General features: G+C 42.1%; 3 protein-coding genes across 10 annotated transcripts in view; 2 read left to right on the forward strand and 1 right to left on the reverse strand.

The window, feature by feature from the left end:
- Positions 1-5,232, reverse strand: part of FGGY (FGGY carbohydrate kinase domain containing) — a 282,954-nt gene extending 277,722 nt beyond the window's left edge. For all 8 annotated transcript variants that reach the window (XM_039555991.1, XM_010408771.3, XM_039555988.1 and 5 more), the window contains exon 1: positions 5,160-5,232. The gene's annotated coding sequence lies outside the window, so the exon portion shown is untranslated. The remainder of the gene's footprint in view (positions 1-5,159) is intronic.
- Positions 1,136-4,068, forward strand: LOC104695156 (CARD- and ANK-domain containing inflammasome adapter protein-like). Its single transcript, XM_010408759.4, has one exon. It carries the CDS (start codon positions 1,233-1,235, stop codon positions 3,498-3,500), a length of 2,268 nt encoding a protein of 755 aa, XP_010407061.4. The 5' UTR covers positions 1,136-1,232; the 3' UTR covers positions 3,501-4,068.
- On the forward strand, positions 5,215-22,906 carry MYSM1 (Myb like, SWIRM and MPN domains 1). Its single transcript, XM_010408758.4, has 20 exons — positions 5,215-5,326; positions 7,228-7,303; positions 7,497-7,567; positions 7,831-7,908; positions 8,039-8,065; positions 8,589-8,667; positions 9,166-9,264; positions 9,858-10,612; positions 11,451-11,581; positions 12,535-12,638; positions 13,504-13,581; positions 14,633-14,721; positions 15,041-15,095; positions 15,181-15,231; positions 16,066-16,140; positions 16,417-16,605; positions 16,794-16,926; positions 18,696-18,801; positions 18,921-18,978; positions 19,781-22,906. The coding sequence occupies exons 1-20, from the start codon at positions 5,268-5,270 to the stop codon at positions 19,943-19,945; spliced, it is 2,478 nt and encodes an 825-aa protein (XP_010407060.1). The 5' UTR covers positions 5,215-5,267; the 3' UTR covers positions 19,946-22,906.
- The last annotated feature ends 1,441 nt before the right edge of the window (positions 22,907-24,347 follow it).

Consider the following 24,347-nt stretch of genomic DNA (forward strand, 5'->3'; position numbering starts at 1 on the left):
TTCACTGACTTGGTAACTGGCTGGTTTTCAAAATATATATTAAAAGTCTTGCCTTTCCCTGCTATTTCTTCAATAAAACTTTTTTTTTTTTTAATAGAATAAATTTTGTGATCTTACTTGTAAAGTTAAAGTCAACAGCAAAAAATTAAAAATCTTATCAGTCACCTTGTACATACTATTAAAGAAAATACATACAAAGGGAGCAGGACCCAGCAAAAAGGGCACTGAATGAAGAAACTAATGGCAAAATTTCCCACTTGCTTAAATAAGGTCAAGATTTCAACTTTTTAACTCATTTTACCTCCAGCTTTTCTCAAACTCTATAATCTCAGTTTTTCTCTCAATTGGTTTCAAAATGTGTGGATAATTACTATTTTATTTCCTTCTCTTCCATAGGGAATTTAAACACCAATAAGTTAAAATTAATTACAGCTAGATCCCAAGGTCCTACATCCATATGGAAGACTACACAGATTTGAAGCTCTAATTATACTTTAAATATTGCACACTGAATCACACGCCTTGATCCACCTCATGTAAAAGAATTAACTTTTCCAGACAGACTCTGTGTTAGAGCAGGAATGACAAGGTAAATGGCCTTAAATATACCCCTGACTGGAGCTGTAGCTCATACTAGAAAGGCTGGATCACTTTTTATAACCAGCTGCTTAAACAGTTTATTTTTATCTAGGTCTTTATGCTTTTATTTCATTGCATTATAGGGTTTTCACCTGCATAGCTGGCAGTGTGCACTCTTTCATTTCAGATCATACGAGGTGTGTGATCATGGCAACAGTAACTATGCTGTGAATTTTCTTTTGTCATGTTTAATTGACTGGTCATTTAGGAGCCAGCTTGGCCAGAGGAACAGAGGAACTCAACTAACAACTATCTTCTATTCAAATATCAGATTCACAAAAGCATTTTTTTAACCCCTAATTATGCATTAAAAATCTGGAATAAGCCTTCCAAGTGAAATATCTTCAGATATCACAGACTTCTGTTTTGTTATTAAGCTGTACTCGTTGCTAAGGAAGAACAGAGAAGATCAAAGGACTTCTAACAACTGGAAACTCAAAGGTGAGGGAGTTTTGATTTCTTTAAAGATTTATCACCAATCTACAACGGTTGTTCGTTCATAGTTCTATGAAAAGACTGAAAATATGTGAGCCTGCTTTGCTATTTCCTATTTACCTTCAAACAATACCTCAATTCACTTTTTGATTAGCAACATGAACATGCATTTAAGCAGCCTGTTTACAAATCCATACGCAATTGAAGTCCTAAGGACTAAAAAAGAAGAGCTCGTACAAGGCATAAATGACCCAGACCAGCTCCTGCACTGGCTGATAGAAAATGGTATTTTTACCCCAGAAAAAAAGCTGGTCCTGAGTTTCTACAGGACACGAACAGAAAAGAACTCTCGGGTTTTAGACATACTCATTTCTCAAGGTGAACGAGCCTGCAGGCTCTTTTTTTATCCATGTTTAAAGCAAGTGGAGCCAAAACTTTACAGCAAGATAAGAAAATACGTTAGTGAAGTAAATGAAAGCATTGGAGATGCCAGAAGACAATTGGTTGGGTATTTACTTGAAAAAGATAAGGTTTGGGTTGAAAATAGCAGTGAACAGCGCCAGGGGAAAAAAGACAGACCTGTGGGAAAAAAGCATAAAGGGGCAATTAAGAAGAAAGGAAAAGTAACTCCACTTTCAAGGGCAACAAAACCTAGAAAAGATCATGTTGCTGTCGATATCTTTGCTGCAGTTGCTAAAGGCTCCCTGCCTGAGTTAGAGAAAACACTGAAGGATAATGATCTCAGTGTGCTAAACCCTTCCAGTGAAACTCTTTTGCATGTTGCAGCTGCCAATGGCCATCTATCCATCCTGGAATATTTGCTCAGCAAAGGTGCAAGGACAGGTGCGAAGGACAGGAAAGGGAGAACAGCCCTGCACAGGGCTGCTGAGAAAGGCCACGGAGGTGCAGTCAAGGTGCTTCTCCAAGGTGGTGCTTCCATGCACGCTCTGGACAGGGAAGGCAAGACACCACTTCACTGGGCTGCAGAGAATAACCACAGTCACATATTGAAAATGCTCCTGAAAGAAGAGGCAAGGAGTTGCAGGAACCAGCACAACTTTTTGCACATGGCAGCTCTTAGAGATGAGAGCAGCCTAGCCAAAATGCTTCTAGAGGCTGGTACCTCCACTGAAGGAAAGGATGAGAGAGGACAGACTGCTCTCAGTTATGCTGTTTCTCGGGGATCTGAAAACACTGCAAAAGTACTTCTAGAAGCTGGAGCCACTGTTGATTCCAACATGGTTGAAAGAGCCTTCAACAGCGACCACCCATCCATCTTCAAAATACTACTGGAATATTCTAAAGATCTGTCCTCTGATATAAAGAAGACAGCTCTTTTTAGAGCTGTACAGAGGAATCTGCATGGTGTTGTAGCAGCTTTAGTAGACAGAGGCACAGATATCAATGCCCGCAATGAAATTCATTACACCCCTTTGCTGCTGGCCTGTGAAATGGGCAAAGCAGAGTCAGCACAAGTTCTCATGGAAAAAGGAGCAAACTTGGAAATAAGGACTCCTGCTGCAGACACAGCTCTGCACTTGGCAGTTCGGGCTGGGGCCGCTTCCATCGCAGATCTGCTCCTGCACAAGGGGATGGACACAAACGTCAGGAACCAAGCCGAGGAAGCCCCGCTCCACATTGCTGCGCTCCAGAATAAGGGAGCATTGGTAGGCCTTTTAGTCAATGCTGGGGCCAAAACTAACGCTGTCACTAAAGACTTTGTTACTCCCCTGCACATCGCAAGTCAGAGAGGTCACGCCGATGTTGCCCGACAGCTGCTGCACCACAAAGCTCACGTTAACGCTCAGGACAAGCAGGCAAAGTCCCCTTTACATTTGGCTGCTGAGCAGGGAGACAAAACAATGGCAGAGATGCTCCTGAAGGCCAGAGCTGATCCCAACGCACAGGACAAGGAGAAGAAGACTCCCCTGCACGCTGCAGCCACAAGAGGACACCTCAGCATTGTGGAAGTGCTGCTGGCTAACAAAGGGAGAGCTGGAGCTAAGGACATGGATGGATGCACCCCACTGCACTATGCCACCATGAAAGGAAACATAGACATCGTAAAAATTCTGCTGGCCTCAGAAAAAAATAAAAATATTGACGACAGAAACATTTGGAGGAAGACAGCCCTGCATATTGCAGCAGAGTATGGACATGGAGAGGTGATAAATCTCCTCCTGAGCCACGGCGCTGCCATCAACGCCTTGGACAGCAGCAGGGACACTGCCCTGCACTGCGCCTGCAGGGCCGGACACCTCAGTGCTGTGAGCGCCCTCCTCAACTGCCCACGAGGGGAAAAAGCAAGTTTGCTTGCTGTGAACAGCCTCAGAAAGACTCCACTGCAAGTAGCAGAATTTAATAAGACAGAAAATCAGGCTCAAATTGTAACCCTGTTGAGAAAGAAAATGTTAATAACAAAATGAAGATGCAAAAAAAACCCCTTAACATTTAAATTCTCTTTAATGTATTTTGAATAGTCCTGTTGTAGAGTATGATTGAGAATTATGCTTGAGCTGGCAGAATTAGCAAAGGTGATCTTGGAAAAAAATGGATCTTAAAGACACTGTTAAACTTTTAAGTATTGATCGGTCTTCTACTTCTCTCATGAATGTCATACTTGGGACCTATTTAAAATGCTCTAGCCTTAAACACATTGTGTTTGACCTCCTCTAGTATAAATCAAGACAAAGATAGAAAATATCTTTTCATATATCTGTGAATATTAGCCTGTATGGATAGCTTAGTTAAGCATTGTTTGGTAAAACTACAATTAAAAAAAAAATCTATTATGAATAAGATGTCTGTATCCTCAAGGTATTCCTGAGACTACAACAATTATTAACAATTATTTTTCTTTCTTTTATCATACCATTGTCTAGATTTTGCATTTTTAAGTAGAGAGAACAAAAACCGTTGCATTTGTCATTTATTATTTTCACTTTGAAACCCTTTCCACCACAAAGATGAAACGTTCAGAATAAAAAGGTTGCAATAGAGTTTGTTGGTTCAAAATATTTGTATTGAGATGACAACACAAATATAAACAGAAACACTTTCTGAGTCAACAGAAAGTTCTCTGGGGTTAATGATAATTAACCCTTACACTTCCCTTCAGATTACAAGCCAAATTATCTTAAACACTCAAATACCTCTTGTGAAATGAAACACATTGAAAAACGTATGAGAATAAAACCGATTTTTTCTTATTGATAAAACAACACTTTAACTTGACCCTCACAATGCCCTGGTGAATGAACAGACATGACCACATACTTGAAGGACACAGGGGCACACAGCCTGTGTGGGTACCCAGGATCACAGAACCATTTAGGATGGAAAAGACTTCTGAGATCATCAAGTCCAACCTTTGACGGATCACCACCTTGTAAACCAGAACACTGAGTGCCACGTCCAGTCTTTTCTTAAACACCTCCAGGGATGGTGACTCCACCAACAACCTGGGCAGGGTGTTTCAATGTTCAATCACCTCTTCTGTGAAGGAATTTTTCCTAATATCTATCTAAACCTCCCTTGGTGCAACTTGAGGCCGTTCCCTCTTGTCCTGTCCCTTGTTCCCCGGGAGCAGAGCCCGACCCCCACCTGGCTGCACCCTCCTGTCAGGTGGTTGTGGGGAGAGGAAAGGTCTCCCCGAGCCTCCTTTTCTTCAGGCTGAGACCCCCAGCCACTCATCACACTTGTGCTCCAGGCCTTTCCCCAGCTCTGGACATGCTCCAGCCCCTCCACATCCTTCTCGCAGTGATGGGCCCAGCCCTGCGTATATCTCTGAGGGTGCCCCTCACCAGTGTGGGCTCCAACCTTCCATCGCCGCATCCCGCACTCCTCCTCAGACCCCCTTTGCCTGTCACCCCTTCCCCCACCGCCCAGCCATGTCCCTTCAGCTCCCGGCCATGTCCCTTCAGCTCCCGGCCATGTCCCCTCACAGCCCGGCCACGTCCCCTCACAGCCCGGCCTTGACCCCTCAGCTCTCGGCCCTGTCCCCTCACGGCTCGGCCCTGTCCCCTCACGGCTCGGCCCGGTCCCTCAGCTCCCCGCCCGCCCCTGTTGCCCCGCGCTCCGCCTACCCCAGCGCCATCTCCGCCTCCGCCGCGGCCGCTCCTCGGGGCGCTGCTCCCGCCCATCTCCGCGGCGCCGGGCCCGCCCCTTCCCGCGATAGCAGCGGGCCCGGTGTCATGGCGGCGGCGGAGGAGCCCGAGGTGGACATTGAGGGGGACCCTGCGGCCGCACCGGGGTGAGTGAGGGTCGCGAGGGTCCCGCCGCGGCTCCGGCCAGCGCGTCCCGTCCGTCCGCGGTGGGCGGGGGTCGTGAGGGAGGAGCCGCTGCTGAGGGGGCCACCCGGGCCGGGCGCTTCTCGCCGCTCCGGGAGAGACCTTGGAGTAACACGGAGTGCCTGTGGAGAGCGGGCAGCGCCGATGTGGGGCATCGTGGGGAAGGGCACCGAGAACGGGGCTGTGGTAGCGCCGGTGTGAGGAGAACGCGGAACCGCCCTCATGGGATCCCTCAGAGCCCGGAACAGCGCTGCGAGGCTGCTGGGAGAATCCTTAAAATACCCATAGAGAAGGTGCTGGGTTGTGTAACTGTGTTAGCGAGCTCGCGGAGGCAGGGAGGCTCAGAAAGCTGAACGCCGGGAGGGAGGTGCAGGAAACTGATTCATAGAATTATGGAATGTTAAGGATTGGAAGGGACCTTAAAGATCTTCTAGTCCCAACTCCCCCGCCATGAACAGGGACATCTCCCACTAGACCAGGTTGCTCAAGGCTTTATTCAGTCTGGCTTTCAACGCTGCCAGGGTTGGGGCATCCACAATCTCCCTGGGCAACCTGTGCCAGGGCTTCACCATCCTCAAGTACAGAATTTCTTCCTAATATCTGACCTAATTTTTCCCTCTTTCAGTTTGTACCCATTAGTCCTTGTCCTATCGCTACAGTTCCTGCAAAGAGTCCCTCTCTAACTTCCCTGTAGCCCTTTCAGAAGGGAGCTGGAAGTTTGCTATCAGGTCTCCACACAACCTTCTCTTCTCCAGGCTGAACAGCCCCAGCTCTCCCAGCCTGTCTTTGTAGGGGAGGTGCTCCACTGCTCTTATCAACTTCATGGCTTCCTCTGGGCTTGCTCCAACACTTCCATGTCCTTCTTATGTTGAGGACCCCAGAGGTGGATGCAGGACTCCAAGTGAGGTCTCACTAGAGCAGAGCAGAGGGGCAGAATCGCCTCCTGTGCCTTGCTGGCCATGCTGCTTTTGATGCAGCCCAGGATGCCATTGGCTTTCTGGGCTTCAGCAGATTCATGGATAAGGGATGCTGGAGTGAATGGGCAGTGACTGTAATGCCTCAGATCGAGCACTTGCAGGTGCTGGGAGAGAACGAAAGGTTTGTACCAGAGACACACTGCCCTCAAGTAGCCCCTACCACTGCTGCAGACAGGCTGCTGGCAAAGGGGGGTGTTGATCCCACCCTCTCCTGGATATGCTCCAAAAGAAGCAGGAGTTGTATTGATTTCTGGACATGGAGACTCATCCTGATCTTTTATCCTATAAAGAGATGTTTGAAGTGCTGCACAAAGCACTTCAGAGTAGTAGGTGAGTTTGATTTAGTAACACTGCAGGGAATATAGGGCTAATTAGACAAGTCTGAATGTTCTGGAAACAAAGATTTTTGAAAACAAGTAATTACATGAATTATTAAGGAGATCTTATGCTGCATGAAAATAAAAGGAAGTTGATCAATGACGTTAATCAGTGACAGATCTCTAATCAATAGTTATTTACAGAAAAGATTAAGTATAAACTGGATGAAGTCTGTAAGAGCACTCAGTTAAATATTGGGAAGAAACTCTTCCCTGTGAGGGTGGTGAGCCCTTGCCAGGTTGGACAGGGCTTAGAGCAACTGGTCTAGGGGAGTGGAATGAGATGATCTTCCAACCAAACCATTCCAGGATTTTATTCTATGGTTTTAACCACCCTGTATGACAGGATTCTATTAAATCTTGTGTAAGTAGGAGCTCTCCTCGACAGGAAAGCAGTTTGTTTTTACCTGATTGGGGGAAGATGTAGAAATGTTTAGTGGAGATAATACAACTCAATGACACTCTTAATATTAAAAATGTAGTTATTCTGAACACTGGAGTTTCTTTCAGAGATCATGGAAACACAGCATCAAGCCTGCTGCAGGATCACTATCTTGATTCATCTTGGAGAACTGGCAACAGTCTTGTAAGTATTTTTTAAATGAATGCTGCTTCTAGCAAGGTTATCAGAGCTTCTGTGTTCTCTCTTCCCTCCATGTAGACACTCTTTTAGGTTTTTAACCAGTGGTTTTTCCTTACTTTTAGAATCTGTTTATTGTCAGTACTTAAGTACAGTGTGACAGAATTCAGACACTAAACTGTATTTTTGTTATTTGCAGCCCTGGATGTTGGACAGCAGCATTAGTGAAGAAAACAGGGCTGTCATAGAGAAGATGTTGCTGGAAGAAGAGTATCCTTTTGCTGATTTGGATTTAAGTTTTCCTGTAGAATGCTAAAAAACCTCTTCTTTCCAAAAGAACTGGACAAACCTTTCTCTGTAAAGGTGACTGAAGCCCTGTCATCTTGTAGATAGATTGCAGAAATCCTGCTGTAGAAATGGCAGTATTTGTTTCTACAGCTGGGTAGTTCTGAAGCAGTGTAATTTATATGATTATTAAAATTCTCGCATGTACAAATATCTCTGGTGCTTTGAAAACTTAATGACTGTTTCAGATATTATTTATCTAATAAATCACTTTCTGAAAAAATATGGCTCAGCCAAAAGGAAGTAGAGAAAAGATCTATGAAAAGGTAAGATCTGTCTGGGAAAAATTCTTACTTAGCTGAGTAGAAAGAAAAGTCCTTCTAAAATAAGTTTATTTGCTGAGATATGCACCAGCAGCACAGTTACTAATTTTTATTTTCACTCTTTTATTTGCAGCCCACATAAGAAAACTGGAAAAGTCATGTATGTACATTTTAACATTGAATTGCATTGAATTGCATTTTTAAGTGTGGTGTCTGATTTTGTTAAGTTACTAGATACTATTTTAATAAAAATCAAAGTTTCTTTTATTTGGCTGTATAAAATTATTTAAGAGACCTTTCAACAGGAAGAAATACTGTTGTGTGTGACAACAGGCTGGAGTAAACCAGGTTTGGGGTTTTTTTTTGGTAGCACAGTGGTTTACAATAAAAAATTGGTAATTCTAGTTGGCTTTTTTGCCTGATCTTTTCTGTTGCTTGCTTTTATGTATTTCTGTGCCACAAGTCACTGATGAGTATCGAGTTGCCTTAAATCTTCCATTGTGATGGACAAGCTGATGTGATTCTCCGTATTTTATTTTTGAGTCACATTCATGTTTAAAGCAATACTTTGAGTTTTACCAAAGATGGGGAGTAGTCCTCCTGTCAGAGGGTGCCTTGAGTGACTGGGATTGGAGAATACCTGGATTTGGGAAAGCACTGATTTCTGCTTCCTGCATTCCCAGGGTGCGATCGCCTACAAAAGCACCTGGCTGCTCCTTGAAGTGGACATCAGAGGAAAAAGAGCTGTTTGAGCAAGGACTGGTGAGTATATATATATATATATATATAAAAATAAATTGAATTAATGAGTTTATCTTGAACAGCAAAGGAGTTAACACGTATTGTAAACACGTTGTACAATCACAATGTTGCATTAACTATGGGAAGTAGAGTGTGTCCTTAAGGTAGATCAGGTAATCAAGTGAAATCCTTTACTGTTGTAAGGTCTGTGGAGATTATATGGTTGTGCCAGTTGTAAAAGGGTTTGCTTTGCCAGGCACAAGGATTGCTTGGGATAGTAGGCAGCAGGGTGCCTGAACTGGGTGAAGAAGATCCTCTAGTTAAGAATAACAAGAATTCTTACTACTGGATGCAGTTTCAGTCTCGGTAGGACATGAATAGTGAGGTTCTTTACCATGGGTCTGCTGTACTGTGTGTGTATTTTAATGAATAATCGAGGTTTTGAACTCATTTGACACATGCAGTGCCATGTATGGGATGTCAGAGTTTGGGTGACTTCCATGTGCTTTGTTGTTTTAGGTGAAATTTGGCCGCAGGTGGACGAAAATTGCCAAGTTGATTGGCACTCGAACGGTTCTGCAAGTCAAGAGCTACGCTCGGCAGTACTTTAGGAACAAGGTAAATGGAGCATCCCTGGAGCTGGCAAAAAGGTGTTTGCCAATGGGTAGCTTGGTTTTAATCTGTCTTTTCAGGGCACTGCTGTCAAAGCAGGTACTCTATTCATTCCCATATTCAGAAAAGTGCAATATCCTATTTGCAGATTTAAATGTGAAATCAGACCTGATTTCAAATTCCTAGCGTGACCAGTATTTTTATTGCTGATATAACTAAACAATAAATGTAGTGTAATTGTGGTCTCTTATACTGTTGGTTGTTAGTCTGAAAATACTGGTTTTCCACTATATAGCTGTTTTTGCTGTGTGTTGTAGTTTTAGCTTCATCCTCATTTGAGATTTCGTGGATTTTAAGAAGAAATAACTACTTTCTAGGGGTTTTTGACTGGAAATACATGTAAATTTCCTCTTGGGCTAAAGTATCCCAGTAATGCTGTGTAAAAGTCAGTTGCAATGGATTAAAATAAATTAAAAGGATAAATCAAAGAAGAAACACTTCAGAATGTCTGCTGTTTCAATAAAATAGTTCTGATTATTTGGCAGGCAGATGGGTTTGGTTTGTTTCTCCTTCCTAAAAGTGTTTTATATTTTCCTAAGGCAAAAAATGGTGATTCTGAAAAAGAAGAGCAAAGTCAGTGTGGGAGCAGCCTTCCCATGGAGGATGGAGTAAGGGTAGAAGCTGGAAACTTGAGAGGCCGTGCAGACCCCAACCTGAACGCAGTGAAAATTGAAAAGCTGTCAGATGATGAGGAAGTGGACATAACTGATGACATGGATGAACTACTCACTCCTGCCTTCCAGCAAGAAACTGCAAAATCTGAATTTCCTGTTATTCCAAGAAGTCCAGTTGAAGAAACAAAAGCAGTGGAACAAGGTTTTTCATCTGCTGGACACAGTTCTGCAACTGCTTTACCTAAAGAAGATCCTCACCATACCAGGCCAGAGACAGTGGATGCGTTGGTATTTCCTGCGGTGGCAGCAACGTGTTCCCAGCACCTGAATGGGGATAACTCTGTGAATTTGGATTACCAGCAGTACAATAACTTCATTGAGAAAGCTGAACAAGGTGGACCAGTCACATGTCATGGGACTGCACAAGGAACTGATCAGGAGCTCAGTGAGGAGCAAAGAGACCCAGCTGATAATGGATTGCTTTTTCCTTCTTCGTGCCAAGTGGATGAAGATCATCAAGAGGAAGCAGAGGAGCTGAAGCCACCTGATCAAGAAGTGGAGGTTGACAGAAGCATCATTCTGGAAGAAGAAAAGCAGGCTATTCCCGAATTCTTCGAAGGGCGCCAGGCCAAAACACCAGAGCGTTATTTGAAAATCAGGAATTATATTTTGGACCAGTGGTGAGATGCATTAATTTATTTTATTGAAATAAGTGATTAAGATATCCTGGTTTGATGTAGTTAAAACACTACTTAGCACTAATAGCTTACTTCGGAAAAGAGTAAAATTAATTGTATGGTAGGTTGCCAGTGAACAGCATTCATTATTAATGCTTCTTCTGCATCTTCCCTATTTTTTCTCTGGTATTTTGGAAGCTGAGGAATGAAAGTACTTAGAAACATTAAGAAAATTAATGTCCTGTACCAGAACAGGCTGCATTTGTTTTGGCTGTGCTATTTTCTTGCCATTTTTGCCATCCTGTATGTAAAGAATGGTTTTAATAAATGGTTCCTTAAAATAACCAGTGGCATTAATTCTGTAGCCCTGCCTTTAAAGAAGGGCAGCAAGAAGTAATAATCTGTGCTAGAGCAAATAATGTTGACCAAAAGAATGCCTCAAATTAAGAATCAATTTGGAGTGGTGCTTGTACACTTAAATATTTGATATTCCATATCCCAAGGATTAGTGTAAGGAATCGTAGTGACTTGTGGTAGCAGGCTCAAGATAGTTTGGTTGCCAGTGTTGGTTTGTGCTTGCTTTGAAGTAGAAAGAATTACTGAGTTTAACTTTGTTCTCACTCAGTTGTCTTGTGCTCTGACAGCTTGTTCTAGTTGCAAAGAGAGACTAAAATGCCATTCCACACCAGAGAAGTGTTGAACTGAAAAGATTCCGTATCAGTTTGAAAGGAAGGAATAAGTGCCTAGAGAGTGAAAACAGGACCTCAGTTAAGGTCACACAATTCCCTTGTCCCCTCGGGGTCTGTTCTGCTCTTTGACAAGGTGCTGTGCTTTGTTTCAGGGAGAGATGCAAACCCAAATACCTGAACAAGACCTCGGTGCGTCCTGGCCTGAAGAACTGCGGGGACGTCAACTGCATCGGGCGGATCCACACGTACCTGGAGCTGATAGGAGCAATCAACTTTGGCTGTGGTAAAGATATTTCTGTTGGAATCAATAAAGAGCCTCCTTTGGTGTCATGTTGAAGGACTGCCCAGCATTAGGGTGTGCTGCTCCCACAGAGGATGCACATTCATCCTTGCTAGGAAGGACCTTCTGACAGATTGTCTCTCATTACCCTGCAAAATCTAGAGGAGCTTGTAACCTGTTGACTATGAATTTTGGATTCACACAAAACCTTTTATTTTTTCTTTCTTTTCCCCTTCCCTCCTGTTTACCACCCACTAGCTGGTGGGATGTGTTTTTTGTTTTGTGCTTTTCTGTGTATCCTGATGCCAGCTGCATCTGAAATTCTGCTGTATCTGAAATTCTGATGACATGGAGGAACTACTCACTCCTGCCTTCCAGCAAGAAACTGGAAATTATTCATTTTAATGAATAATTGAGGTTACCAGCTGTATCTGAAATTCTGCGTGTCTTCTTACTAGTTGGAATTCGAGTAATTGTTTCTTCTCCCATGCTAAATTATAACTAATTCCTAAATAAACCCCAATGCCTTCATCCTCAGGGCTAGTTTTTAAACAATTGACATGTTAAAATTAGGTTACCTGTTAAAAGTGAACATACAGCTGTAACTTGATGTTGGCTTAGAGTGCCTGAATGGATTTTGGTCCAAAGCTGCATGACAGTTACTTAGGAGAGGAGCAACGTGTCTTGCAAGTACATTTTGTCTAAAGTAAAGTTACTAAAAATTAATTAATAATAAGGAAGGATGTTCTGTTGTTTTAAAAGTGTAGTGGGAGAGGGCTGTGTCATCACTCAGAATTATGAACGTCAAGAGATGTCTTTTCACTGTGAGGGTTTTGGTTGCTTTTTTCCTGTGCCATTTGCTGCTAACACTTACCCATGTCATTCCTGTGTGTGTGGCAGTGCTGAGTGGCCCTGAGCTCTGCTGACACAGGAATTGTCCCCTGTGTGTCCTGCAGAACAGGCTGTGTACAACCGGCCCCAGCCCGCCGACAGGAGCCGCTGCAGGGAGGGCAAGGACACGGTGGAAGCCTATCAGCTGGCCCAGCGCCTGCAGTCCATGGTACAGCCTGGGGCAGAAGAAAGGGGGAAAATCCTCCCAGTTTGCATTTGCAAGCCAGGGCACCTCGGGGAATTTCTCCCCTCATTCAGGTTGCAGTTTCTTTAGAGTGCCCTGTGATTGGGGTGTCAGTCTAGGTGCAGGTGTCTCACACCCACTCACTTGTTCATGTACTTTACTTCAGTTGTCTTGCAGGCCTTCCCCTGCAGCCCAAACCCACTCCTCCCCACAATTTATTAGCCAGAAAATAGTGAAGTGCATTGCAGTGTGTGATTGTTTGCATTTCAACTGTTAAATACAGTAGGTATGTGTTACGGCTTACTGAGACCCCTATGCACACAATTAAATGCAGTAGTAACTCATTTATAATTGCATGAATTACCAAGGCTTGCCAAAGTTAATTTTTATATTCACACTTAATGTAGCATTTTTAAGTACTTCACAGCAAAGTAAATCAGTTGATGAGAGGAAAACTAAATCAATCCCACTTTAAAACTAGTAAATTGAAATGTAAAGAACCGTAGCATACACTAAATGTAAACACACAGAGTTTATAGCTTTGTGTGTTGTCTGAGCAATAATTCAGAGCTGGATATTAATGCCCTGTTGCTGTCAGGGATGCTGATATTCCAGGGAATACCAACAGCCTTCGCAGCCTTAAATATCACTGATGGTATTTCAGGACAGATTGTGAGCTCCTTAATTCTACAGAGCTCGGGGTGTTCTATCTCTTGTGGGAATATGTCAGAGTGTCAGTACCACTCCTGGGGCAGTGACCTTTTGGACAATGTCCTCATGGCTGCCTAGATGAAGGAAATGCAGTTTTTTCAGGATAAGAGCTTTGACTCATGGTGGTTTCTTGCCTCAGCGCACAAGAAGACGGCGAGTGCGGGACCCTTGGGGAAACTGGTGTGATGCAAAGGATTTGGAAGGACAGACATTTGAGGTAACCCTCCTGTGTTTTAAACGTGCCTTAAATCATCAATTCTTGCTAATTGCTGGCAGGTGGTGTTGCATTAAACAGACAAGGGAACAGTTGTGTCACAGGGACTTACCCTCTCTTGTGGAAGTGTAATTTGAAAGTAATGCAGCAGCTGGTACATCTTCATGCTGATAAATACAACTGCATTTGGGGTTTGCACAGGGGTTTTATGCCCATAAAAACTCTTTGCCTTGTCTTGTAGGAGATTTCATGACCCGTTGCTTTCAGTTAACTGCCTTAATGGTAATGGTAGGGGATGGGAGAATAACATTTAAATGTTACATTTTCAGTCCTGTATGGTTTCCTTATGCTCCTTATGCAGGTGATAATGAGTTCCTAATATTAATTCTGCTACTAGCAATATCCCCAGAATATTGTGGTTTATTAAGTGCTTTAAAAATTCATACAAGGTTAAATATTTTATGGGAGAATTGGAAAGAAAATATTTGTCTGTTCCTACAATTTCAAATTATATGAAAAGTAAAGAACTGTAAACATCCAATTTTCCTGTAGAGAAAACCTTCTTAATTTTCAACCTTTCAGTAATTTCCTGTAACAATTACTTCCATAATGTTATCATGCCATACCTACTTTTGAGTAATTGTAGTTTAATAATTGCAACACTTCCTGCAAAATACATATTTGGACAGAAATAAAGGTTGAAAAACTTCATCCCTAAAGAGTGGTCATGATAAATTCTGGCTGTGGTAATGGCAGATTGTCACACCTGGATTTACACCTGGTTTGTGATGTGGGCTGTGATTTTACTGAATTTAATTGACTTGGAGAGTGAGAGAATTCTCTCATCAGGCATTAAACAGACACCTTGTGGACTTGATCTCAGATTGTCACTCCTTCCACACTGCTTGGTTCTGCCATGGCTGTTGCCTCTGTCTTGAATAGTCTTGTAATACACTAATTATATCAAGAATTTATTCTGGGCTGGTTTTGCAGTCAGGGCTGAAAAAGCACTTCAGACATTAAAATACTGAATTTTTTTAAAAAATCTTTTCAGCATCTCTCGGCTGAAGAATTAGCAAGAAGGAGAGAGGAAGAAAAACTGAAACCTGCAAAATCTTCTAAAGGTTCGAGACAAATCAAAAGGTATTTGATTGCATCGTGTTCGAACACAGATCTGCTAGGAACTGAACAAATGTCCTGTGTAGTGTCAGGCTGGAACCCTGCAAAGCATTAATATGTATCGTGGTCTGAAATAGCAGGGATGCATTTCAGATGTTCCATGTTGGAATTCAGGAGTGTGGGAAGTGACATTTCTGTATTTGGTGGAAGCCATCCTAATGTGGGATGAGAAAATCCAGTGAAGAAAACAAGGTTATTCCTCCTTTGCCAAGGAGACAGTGGGAAACTTGAAAAGTTTCCTGACTGTCCTACATCTTTAGAGAAATTTTCTTTCATTTTATAGTTCCTTTGATCCCTTTCAGCTGATACCATGCTGTTTGTTCACGGAAGAGAAGCAGGTATGTGCCTCTGAGGGAACTACCAAGAAGGCTCCATTGCTTTGGGTTACTTTTCTTATACTCATTACTGTGTTTGTCATTTCAGGCACCCTTTCAGGTGAAAGTGTCTTCCGAAGCACTTTTAATAATGGATTTGGTGAGCGTTAAGTTTTGTCTTTCAAAAAGCTGTGATGTGTATGCTGTGGGTTTGGGGGATTTTTTAATGAGCAACATAAGAAGACCAAGAAAATAGAAGAGTTCGCCCAGAGAAGCTGTGGTTGCCCCATCTCTGGAAGTGTTCAAGGCCAGGGTGGGTGGGGCTCTGAACAACCTGGTCTAATGGAAGGTGTCCCTGCCCATGACAGGGGGAATAATGAGATAATCATGAAGTTTCCTTCCAACCCAAACCATTCTGTGATTCTTTCCAGTCAGACCTAGCAGTGAGAATCTAGTATTAAATAAAGCCCCTAAAATGAATGGGTTTTGTATTGTGCTTAATGTACAACTGTTGACCTTCTAGAAAAAGTAGTAAGAGCTTTGGTACTTTACTGAGAGCTTTACTACTTACTACTCTCTGTCATACTTCAAATCTAACTTGCTTAAAGCTACTTTCTGGAACAGACTGCCCTTCTGAAATCTATGGCTTCATTTTCTCCCAGTCTGGGAACTGATTTTGTGTTTGCAAAGCAACGTGTGGGTTTTTTCAAGAACAACGGGCTGTACCAAAATGTGTGCAGTTGTTCAGCTCTGCCCAGGCTGCAGTTTTTGAAGCCAGCATTGCCTCGTGTATGGAAGTGTTGCACCCTTGCACTACATCTGTGGTGTGTATATAATAAGCAAATTTAATCTTTTCTGTTTGCTTTAAATGAAGTACTGGCTATTTGAGAGTCTTGAGTTGTCTTGAGCTTTCCTTCTCCATATCCTTGAGAAGTCACTGACCTGTGAGAAATCCCACAACTTGGACTTTCCTACTTGTTTGATCTCATTCCAGCACTCTCACGTGTCTCTGGCAGAAGTGATTGGGCTGCTCGGTGGAAGGTACTCTGAAGCTGATAAGACCGTGGAAGTAAGTGTTTGTCTTTTCACATTTTCTCTATAATATCGAAACTGGAATGATCATAGCTATAATTTGAATAAATGTAACTTACTTCTGAAGGGCAATTAATTAATTATATTAAAGTTGAAGTTCATTACTGTAGTCTTGAAATACGAGAGTTAAGCTTGTGTTCAAGTGTCAGCTGCATCACGAGGAAGATCTGGTAAATGATTCTTAAAACTCGTTAAGTTTTATGTAACTGCTGGAGGTTTCTTGCATTGATGCAGCTGGAGGTTCTTTTCACAGGTGTGTGCAGCAGAGCCGTGCAACAGCCTGAGCACAGGCCTGCAGTGCGAGATGGACCCGGTGTCCCAGACTCAGGCTTCGGAATCGCTGGCGGCCAGGGGCTTCCAGGTCATCGGCTGGTACCATTCCCACCCCGCCTTCGACCCCAACCCCTCCATCCGGGACATCGACACTCAGGCTAAATACCAGGTACAGCAAAAGCACTCAGCAGAGCACCCCGACAGCCCTGAGGCCTCCGTGGTGTTTATGGGTTGCACCAATGCATCTTACATCAGCTCAGCATCAATTGACATAAATGCTCTTTTTAGATTGCGGCATTGCCTGAACAAGATTGGAGTTTTGTATGTGGGGTTTTTTCTGTGTTTTTGTGTTTTTAGAGCTATTTCTCCAGGGGTGGTGCCATGTTCATCGGAATGATCATAAGCCCTTACAACAGGAATAATCCTCTCCCCTATTCCCAGATCACCTGTCTGGTCATTAGTGACGAGATCAGTTCTGACGGTTCCTATCGTAAGTACCCGTCTTTTATTAACCAGTGTCCTCATTTGCCTTCCCCTTTTGGATCTTAAGGGGAAAATGTCCGGTTTTGAACCGGAGAAATCAGTATTTATGTATTTATATTGGTAATATGATGGTATTATATAAATAGTGTAATTCATAATGGTAACGTGTGCTGGAAAAACCCATGCATTTCACTGAAAGAATAAACCTGCAAGTTTCTGTGCTGTCAGGACAGGAATATACAAGTATAAATATATACAAGATTGATCTTCTGTATTAGTAATTCCCACAATTCATGAAAGAAGTGAAAGGGTTGGGACACGGGTCCCTGTTATTTACATACAGAATCCATATGAACAGCTTAGAAACTGTCTCATATCTTACTTGGCTTTTGCTACGTTACAGTGTTCTGAACAGATTCTCTGCTCGAGGAGACAGAAGTAAATAGCAAGGAATTGGCTGCTATAGTGGCCAAAAATCCCTAATTTTTGGGTAGCATGGCATTCAGAAGGTCAAAGGATCACATACATGTGCCAGCTGTCCAGGGGAACACAAGGCATGAAAGCTGAAATGGTGCTGGCATGAACCCCCCCCCCAAGGGAACAAATTCTTGATTAAAAATACCATTGGCATTTCATGAAAACAGGATCCTTTCCTTTCTTGAACAGTTAAGGACATACCACATAAAATTTGCTGTATTGCAAGTGATGATGAGATCTTCTGCTCTTTTCCTGACATGGATTTGAGGGAAATTCCCCTGATAACAGTAGATAGTTCTGCTAGCTACCTGTTCTCTCTCCTCCTCCCTCTATTTATAAAGTCCTGATTTTGGCATCCACACTCCAAGGTCTCCAGTTCTCTTGGCACAGCAGTAACTGAGGCCTTGTGAGCCCACAGTTCCCTCTGTTTTTTCCTGTGGAAGCAGGAAGGGGAGCCCCTCTGCCTGGAGCCTCACTGCACAATCCTGGGGCCGGGGGAGCAGTGGCCACATCTGTGCCCCAGTTCCTGTTTACCACACTGAGAGTCCTGCACTTCTATCCTCTTTTCCCCCTTGTGGGGGGAGTTAAAATACTGACAAACTCTATTGCCCTTAGAAGACATTTTTGTAGTCACGTGCATTTTCTGTCGGAGGATTTCAGATTTCTGTTTCGCTCCTGAAATCAAGGTTTTACAAAATGCCATCTCCTCTGGTTCTTTGGAAATGATTTACTGAAACGTACAGTCTCATTCTTCCTGATTTTTGCTAAACAAATTGTGTTCTGCAAATAACTTTCTGATTCTCCTTTAAAATATTTTCTAACATTCTCTTCCCCCACGTGCAGTAAATGAGTAGAATTTCTTCATTTTTGAGCAAAATTCCTTTGAAATTGAGAACAGTAGTCAGCACTTCACCATCAGCCCATTCATACTTAAAAACTAAACCTTTTTAATTAATTTAATAACCATATAAATCTTACAGAGACTAAAAAAGTGCTACTAAGTTATAAACACTTAATTTTTCCATTTCTGGGTTTGTTGTAGATTTTTGTGCCCTTCCTTATGGAATGGGAATTGGCAAGGGCAGGGAGGAGAACAGATTTGTTCCTACTCCCACCAGAATTAAATTTGGAATCCAAAACACGTCATCCTTTTACTTTAACCTCTTTAATGTTGTCAAGGAACACAACTACAGGCTTCTGCAGTCAGTAATAAATGAGGAACAATTATGTGGAAGGGAGGGATTGCACCTAAACTAAACAGGAAAAACACACTGAATAATGATCTTCAATTGATTGCAGGCCTGCCCTACAAATTTGAAACGGAACAGATGTTGGAGGAGCCTCAGTGGGAATTAATATTTGAAAAAACACGGTGGATAATTGAAAAATACAGATTTTGCCATAGGTAAGTGTCTAGTTCTGTTACAAACACACAGGTTGGAATGTTTCTATGTTTATTGTTATGTTCCAGTCAAGACCTGTGGCTGCTTTCCCCAGCACTCCTGTTTGTTTTTCTTCCAACAGCAGTGTCCCCATGGATAAAATTTTTCATAGAGATTCTGACCTGACTTGTTTGCAAAAAGTAAGTTTTCTTCTCTTAACTTTTTAATGTTAGATGTGTTTTTAAATGCAAATCTGTTTCATATCAGGAGAAGTCACCTGAAGTTAGTTACACTTCTACAAATCAGAGATGTAAATTGGTGACAATAAATGAATTCTGTGGCACAGCTTATTTACTTACAACACAGTGAAAATAAAGATCCTCCTCTGGGAGAGGTGGGGATGTGGTTATGTGCAGACACCGGGTTTGACCCTTAGTTTGGAGGAGAATTAATGAAAAATTACTCAGTCTTTTCTCAGCATTTTGTGTTCTTTTGCTGTCAAGACCTGCACACACCTCGAGAGCAGCCTTGGCCTTCCTGTTCCTTTGTTCCACCAGTAAAATACTGCTGTGCCATGTTTATCATGGATAAGTAGGAACCTTAATTTTTCAGTCAGTGTAGTCACTGCTCTGCAGCTCTGACTGATGGCAGCTGTACCGTTATTGGACAGCCAAGACAGAAACTGTGCCCAAAGCAAAGACATAAAAAGAAAGCTTGCACACAGTAAGTGCACACATTGAACTTTTTGTTTCCTCTCAACACATCTTTGCTTATAAACCAACATTGAGTTGATAGATGCTCTGAAATTTAGCTGTTGGGTAACTGGTTTTGAAGACTTGGGTTTAGATCACCCATGTGACTGTTCCTTTTAAATTTATGATGTACAAACACTTTTTGTAGTGTTAATCCTAAATAAATAAATAAAAACTGCTTTGCAATGCTTACCAGATGAAAGGGGGTAAAAATGGCAATTTAAAACAAATTTCTTTTTCTCTTGCCTAGCTTTTGGAGTGCATGAGGAAGACTTTGGGCAAGGTAACAAACTGCCTCATTGCTGAAGAGTTCTTGACTCAGATAGAAAACTTATTCCTTTCCACGTACAAGAGTGAGAAAAGGGATAATGCTGAAGGAAGTGAGAATGAATGTTCACATGAATTGCCGGTGTGATGGCTTTGGAATTTTGGGTTTTTTTTTTTAAATTTCTTCCTCTCCTCTCCATTCTGTCAACTCCTTCAGAATTTTTATCCGTTTTGATAGTGAGTGTTACAGAATCCAGTGTCATCTTATTGTTGTGGTTTAAAACCACTTTGAAAACTCTTAAGGTCGTGACCTGTGTGCCCAAGGAATGCTTAATGCTCATGAGGTTAATGATTGACCAGCCTGATGTTCGGGAAGGAGCACACCCTGTCAAGAATGCTGTGCATCAGTCTTCAAGGAGAGCTGATCCTCTCTCAAGTCCTTCAGTTTGGAAACTTTATTTCATTCTTTTATCTACAGGTGCACCTCTAACTCAGAATGAATTTGTTCCTTTGCTTTAGGGAGTGTAAGTTTGAATGAGTTCACAAAAGGGAAACTTAACTGAGAGTTTTGTAGCTCAGACTTTCCTGGTATCCAGTCTGAAGTTTCATTCAGTGGTAGCAAAATACATCACCCAATTTCTTTTTTTACTATTACTTCTCATATTACTTTTCCCCATTGATTCTGATGGTCACGTAGCTTTTTGGCACGTTCTCTGCCATCCTGCTTCTATACTGGGGAGAAAAAGCTGATGAGTTTCATGACTTCTCAGTAGTGGCTGTGTTTGTTTCCAGTGGAAATGGTAACTCCTGTCTTACTACAGGTTGCATCTTTCTGGCCTTCCATTCTACAGGAAGGTTTTTTGTTGTTCTCCAGATCATTGTGGTTTGTCCACTTCTAATTGCCAGTGTTTCCTGTGGAAACAAGAGCTCCTAATTGATGGCAAACTGAGTGCAATGAGAAGAAAAGGATTTGTGTTTTTAAAGAAAAAAATCCCCACTTTTATATTCAGAGTCTTCTCTATAATGTGCAGTTCAATAGGAAAACACTGGTTTATATCAGTTCCTCAGTTATGATTTCATACAGGTATATATTTAGATAAATCAGTCACAGATTGGTCTTGATTGAGAAGTTTCCTGATTGCAGCTTGGAAATGTTTCATGAGCTGCATCGTTGTGAATCATTTTAGCAAAAGTGTGCTTTAAATGTTGCTTTCTAAATACTAAGGAAACTTGACTTGTTTACAGGTATTACTATTTACACGTTTATCTTGGGCAGAGTTTCTCAAAGAGGTCTAAAATATATTTGAAAGTCTCAAGCAAGACTTAGAGTTTATATCTAGAGGGGAGACAATGGACCTAAGTTTTATGTTAAGAAAATATGTGTGTGTATATATATAGTTCTACATAACATAAATGGAATTTTAAGATTTTATATGTTTCAGCTTCTTGTTTGTATAAAGAGTTTGAAAAGCTTTAAAATCCCAAGGAGGGAACTCCTTCACAGGAAGTTAATGTTATATTTTTATCAGGCTTCATGAGTCTCTTTCTGTCACTAAGGGGAAGGTGCAGAACCTGATCAGACAAAAATAGGAGCCCTTGAAACTCAGTGATTTTCCCACATTTAAGAGCTATAGACTCAAAAGTAGTGGTGGGTGTTGTGTGCTCTCTCTATGTTCAGATGTGCTGGTGCACAGCTTTAGGTCCCACTACTGTGTGTAATTTATCACTTGGTGTATCCATCTCTATCTGGCCTGTTGACCCAGCCTGCATTTACTCTAAACTGTCATCTTTGGGGCTTCCTGACTACCAGTATTGCATGGATTCCTGGATTCCTGGTTAAGCTACACTCCAGGTGGGAAAGCATTCCTCCCTCTCAGTCATGGGCTGTTGGGTTGCAGTTTTGCACAGGTTACTCTGGGAAATCCCCCGGTGTCAATGTCCTGACAGCAGTAATTAGAGCTGGTTAGGAGGAGGATTTTGAACCTCCTGTGTTACAGCACCATGAAGTAGACACTGTTCGTTGTCCACATGGTATTCCCAGCCCTTGAAGGATGGGTCACGATTACCCAGGTAGTGGTAACAATGTCCTGGCTGCTTCTTTCTGTAATGATCACTGAGGTAAAGTAACACAGTTGTATTATTGGATTTAACAGTATTGTTACATAAGGAAAGGTTTGAGTAACCCTGACTTTTGAAGTGATTTGTTTCTGAGGACACGGGACAGGATTGAGCCTTTGCCATGCACATAAAGGCTCCAGATTTCCAAGCGTTTGTTGCAGGGTAGTGTGGGAGAAAACACAGTGTTTGTACCATCAGGGTCCAGTCTAGCACACAGAATTCTGTGGGAATTGGAAAGAGCACAGCTGTGATGCTGAGTAATGATTTAGTTGACATGAGCCAGGGTAAGAAAATAAACTAACCTACTTTTCATCATTTAGTTTCACCGAGAGGTTAATGATATGAGTTTGGAAGTTGCATGCTTCCCAGGAGATAAAAATCTGTTTTACTAATATACCAGTTCTACTACCAAACACATTTTAGGCATGAAAACTTTTTATTATAAAGCTTTTATTCCCCCATCTAGGCTTTGTTTCAGTGGACCTGTGCAGACTAATCTGCTATTCCTTTCCATAGGACCAGTGTTACACCTTACTAAATTGTTGCTCAGGACATGAGAAATTGTTGAGTAGTGAGTAGAATGATACAGTTAAAACTGGAATTCAGCAGTTTAGAAAAGGAAAAAAGAAACAAACAAAACCCCACAAAATAAACCCAAACAACCTCCCTGAAGATGTCAATTCTGGCAAATATCCCTATGGACATTTGTTGGCTGAATCATGTTTTGCTCTCCCAGTTAGCAGCAGTGCTGCCTCACAGGGATGCAGATCTTGTGTGCAAGGGGAGGGAAAATCCCTATTTTTATTTTTTTAAAAATAATTAACTTTCCAAAAACAATTGCGTTGAAAAAAATAAACAATCCATAACCAAGCAAAAAGTTAACGCTATTGCCACTGATATTCAGTACTTTTTTCCTTTGCTTGCTTCTCTGCTATTTCTGACTGATGATAGACAAGAGTCTACTAATAAAGACTATATATGCAATACCCTGGAAGATGTGTCTGTATTTGTAACAGCTTCTTGTCTCCGAGCACTGGGTCTGGAATTTCTTTGTTCGTGTCGGTGGCAATGACCAAGTGACAGAATAAAGCTCGGTTCCAGCAGAGGGCGCTTTGTTACAGCTGCTGCAGGAAAGGTTTGGAACTCGGAGCAAAACTGTTCTTAGGAGGGTGTGTAAACTTGCGGCCAGGGAGCACGTTTAGGGCAGGAGCCGTGTGCCTCGGTGTGGAGTTGTTTCCTTCATTTGTTTTACACCCCCTATGCTTTAGTCTCCTTCAGAAGATTATCCAGTGGTACTTGGGGCAGGGATGCTGGGATGGTTACCCCAGTGTTTGCCACACACATCTCACAGTCCTGAATCAGCAGTGTGAGGGGTTTGCATGGGCAAAGCCTGAAGGTGCCCAGCCTTTCCATCAGCCATATTCCTTCCCCAGATCTGACCCAAGTGTGTTGGTTCCAGCTCTGTTAACCAGGCTCCTTTTCTGCTGTGCTGGAGAGAATTTGCTCTACTGGGCAGGGCTGAGCCATGAGGACAGAGTGTGTGTAGGGGAACGAGAGGCTGTGGAGGAGGACAGTGCACCCCAAAAGGGGGGTGTGGCACAGCTGAGCACCCCAAGTGTCTGCATGGGGAGAGAAAGGTGCTGTGCTGGTGCTGTGCACCCCTGAGGAAGTGAGGGATAAGGGACTTCATCCATCCCCACGGGAACAAGCTGGTGGTTTAACATCCCAGTGAACACTGTAATCACATGTGATGCTGGACAAAGTATTTAATGGCCTAGATAAAAGTATTCGGGTTGTTTAATTGCTGCTTTACATAGACCTACTGCCCTACTTTTACGAGGTTTAGAATTGTGCTGAGAAATTGTTTCCATGGCAGCAGAGATCACTAAAGAAATAATGCACTCCACATTTCCTACAGGATTATTCCTTTTACAGCCTGCTGTTCTAAATAATTAACTCTTGTAGTACTGTTACAGCTTAGCATGGATTAAAAGAAATAATACTTTTTTTGGTGTCATAGAGGCATTACATATATTTTTAACATATATAAATATATATAAGTACATAGATAGTTGGAAAAACTTGTCTTTAAAGTAAGTCTGTTCCTTCCTTATTTACAGAGGGTGAAATCCACCAGTAAAAGAAAAAGTCAGTGAAGAAGTACACTTTAATTTTGAACTATATTTCACATTTGGCATTTAAATAATGTGAAATAAAATAAAGACAAGATATGAGGAGGCAGGTGATAGTTAAATGGATTTTGACTTTGAAGGAGGGAGGTGAAAATTTTAAAAAAGGAGATTATTGTAGTGTGGGTAAATGAATGACTTAAAAATGGGAAAAGAGTTGCTAAACTATTACAGAATCATCAACATGACAAATTGACTTACCTGGTAATTTTAATAATACTTATAGCTGTAGATCTCAATTAT

This window comes from Corvus cornix, chromosome 8 (assembly GCF_000738735.6).
Source record: "Corvus cornix cornix isolate S_Up_H32 chromosome 8, ASM73873v5, whole genome shotgun sequence".
Classification (NCBI taxonomy): Eukaryota; Metazoa; Chordata; class Aves; order Passeriformes; family Corvidae; genus Corvus; species Corvus cornix.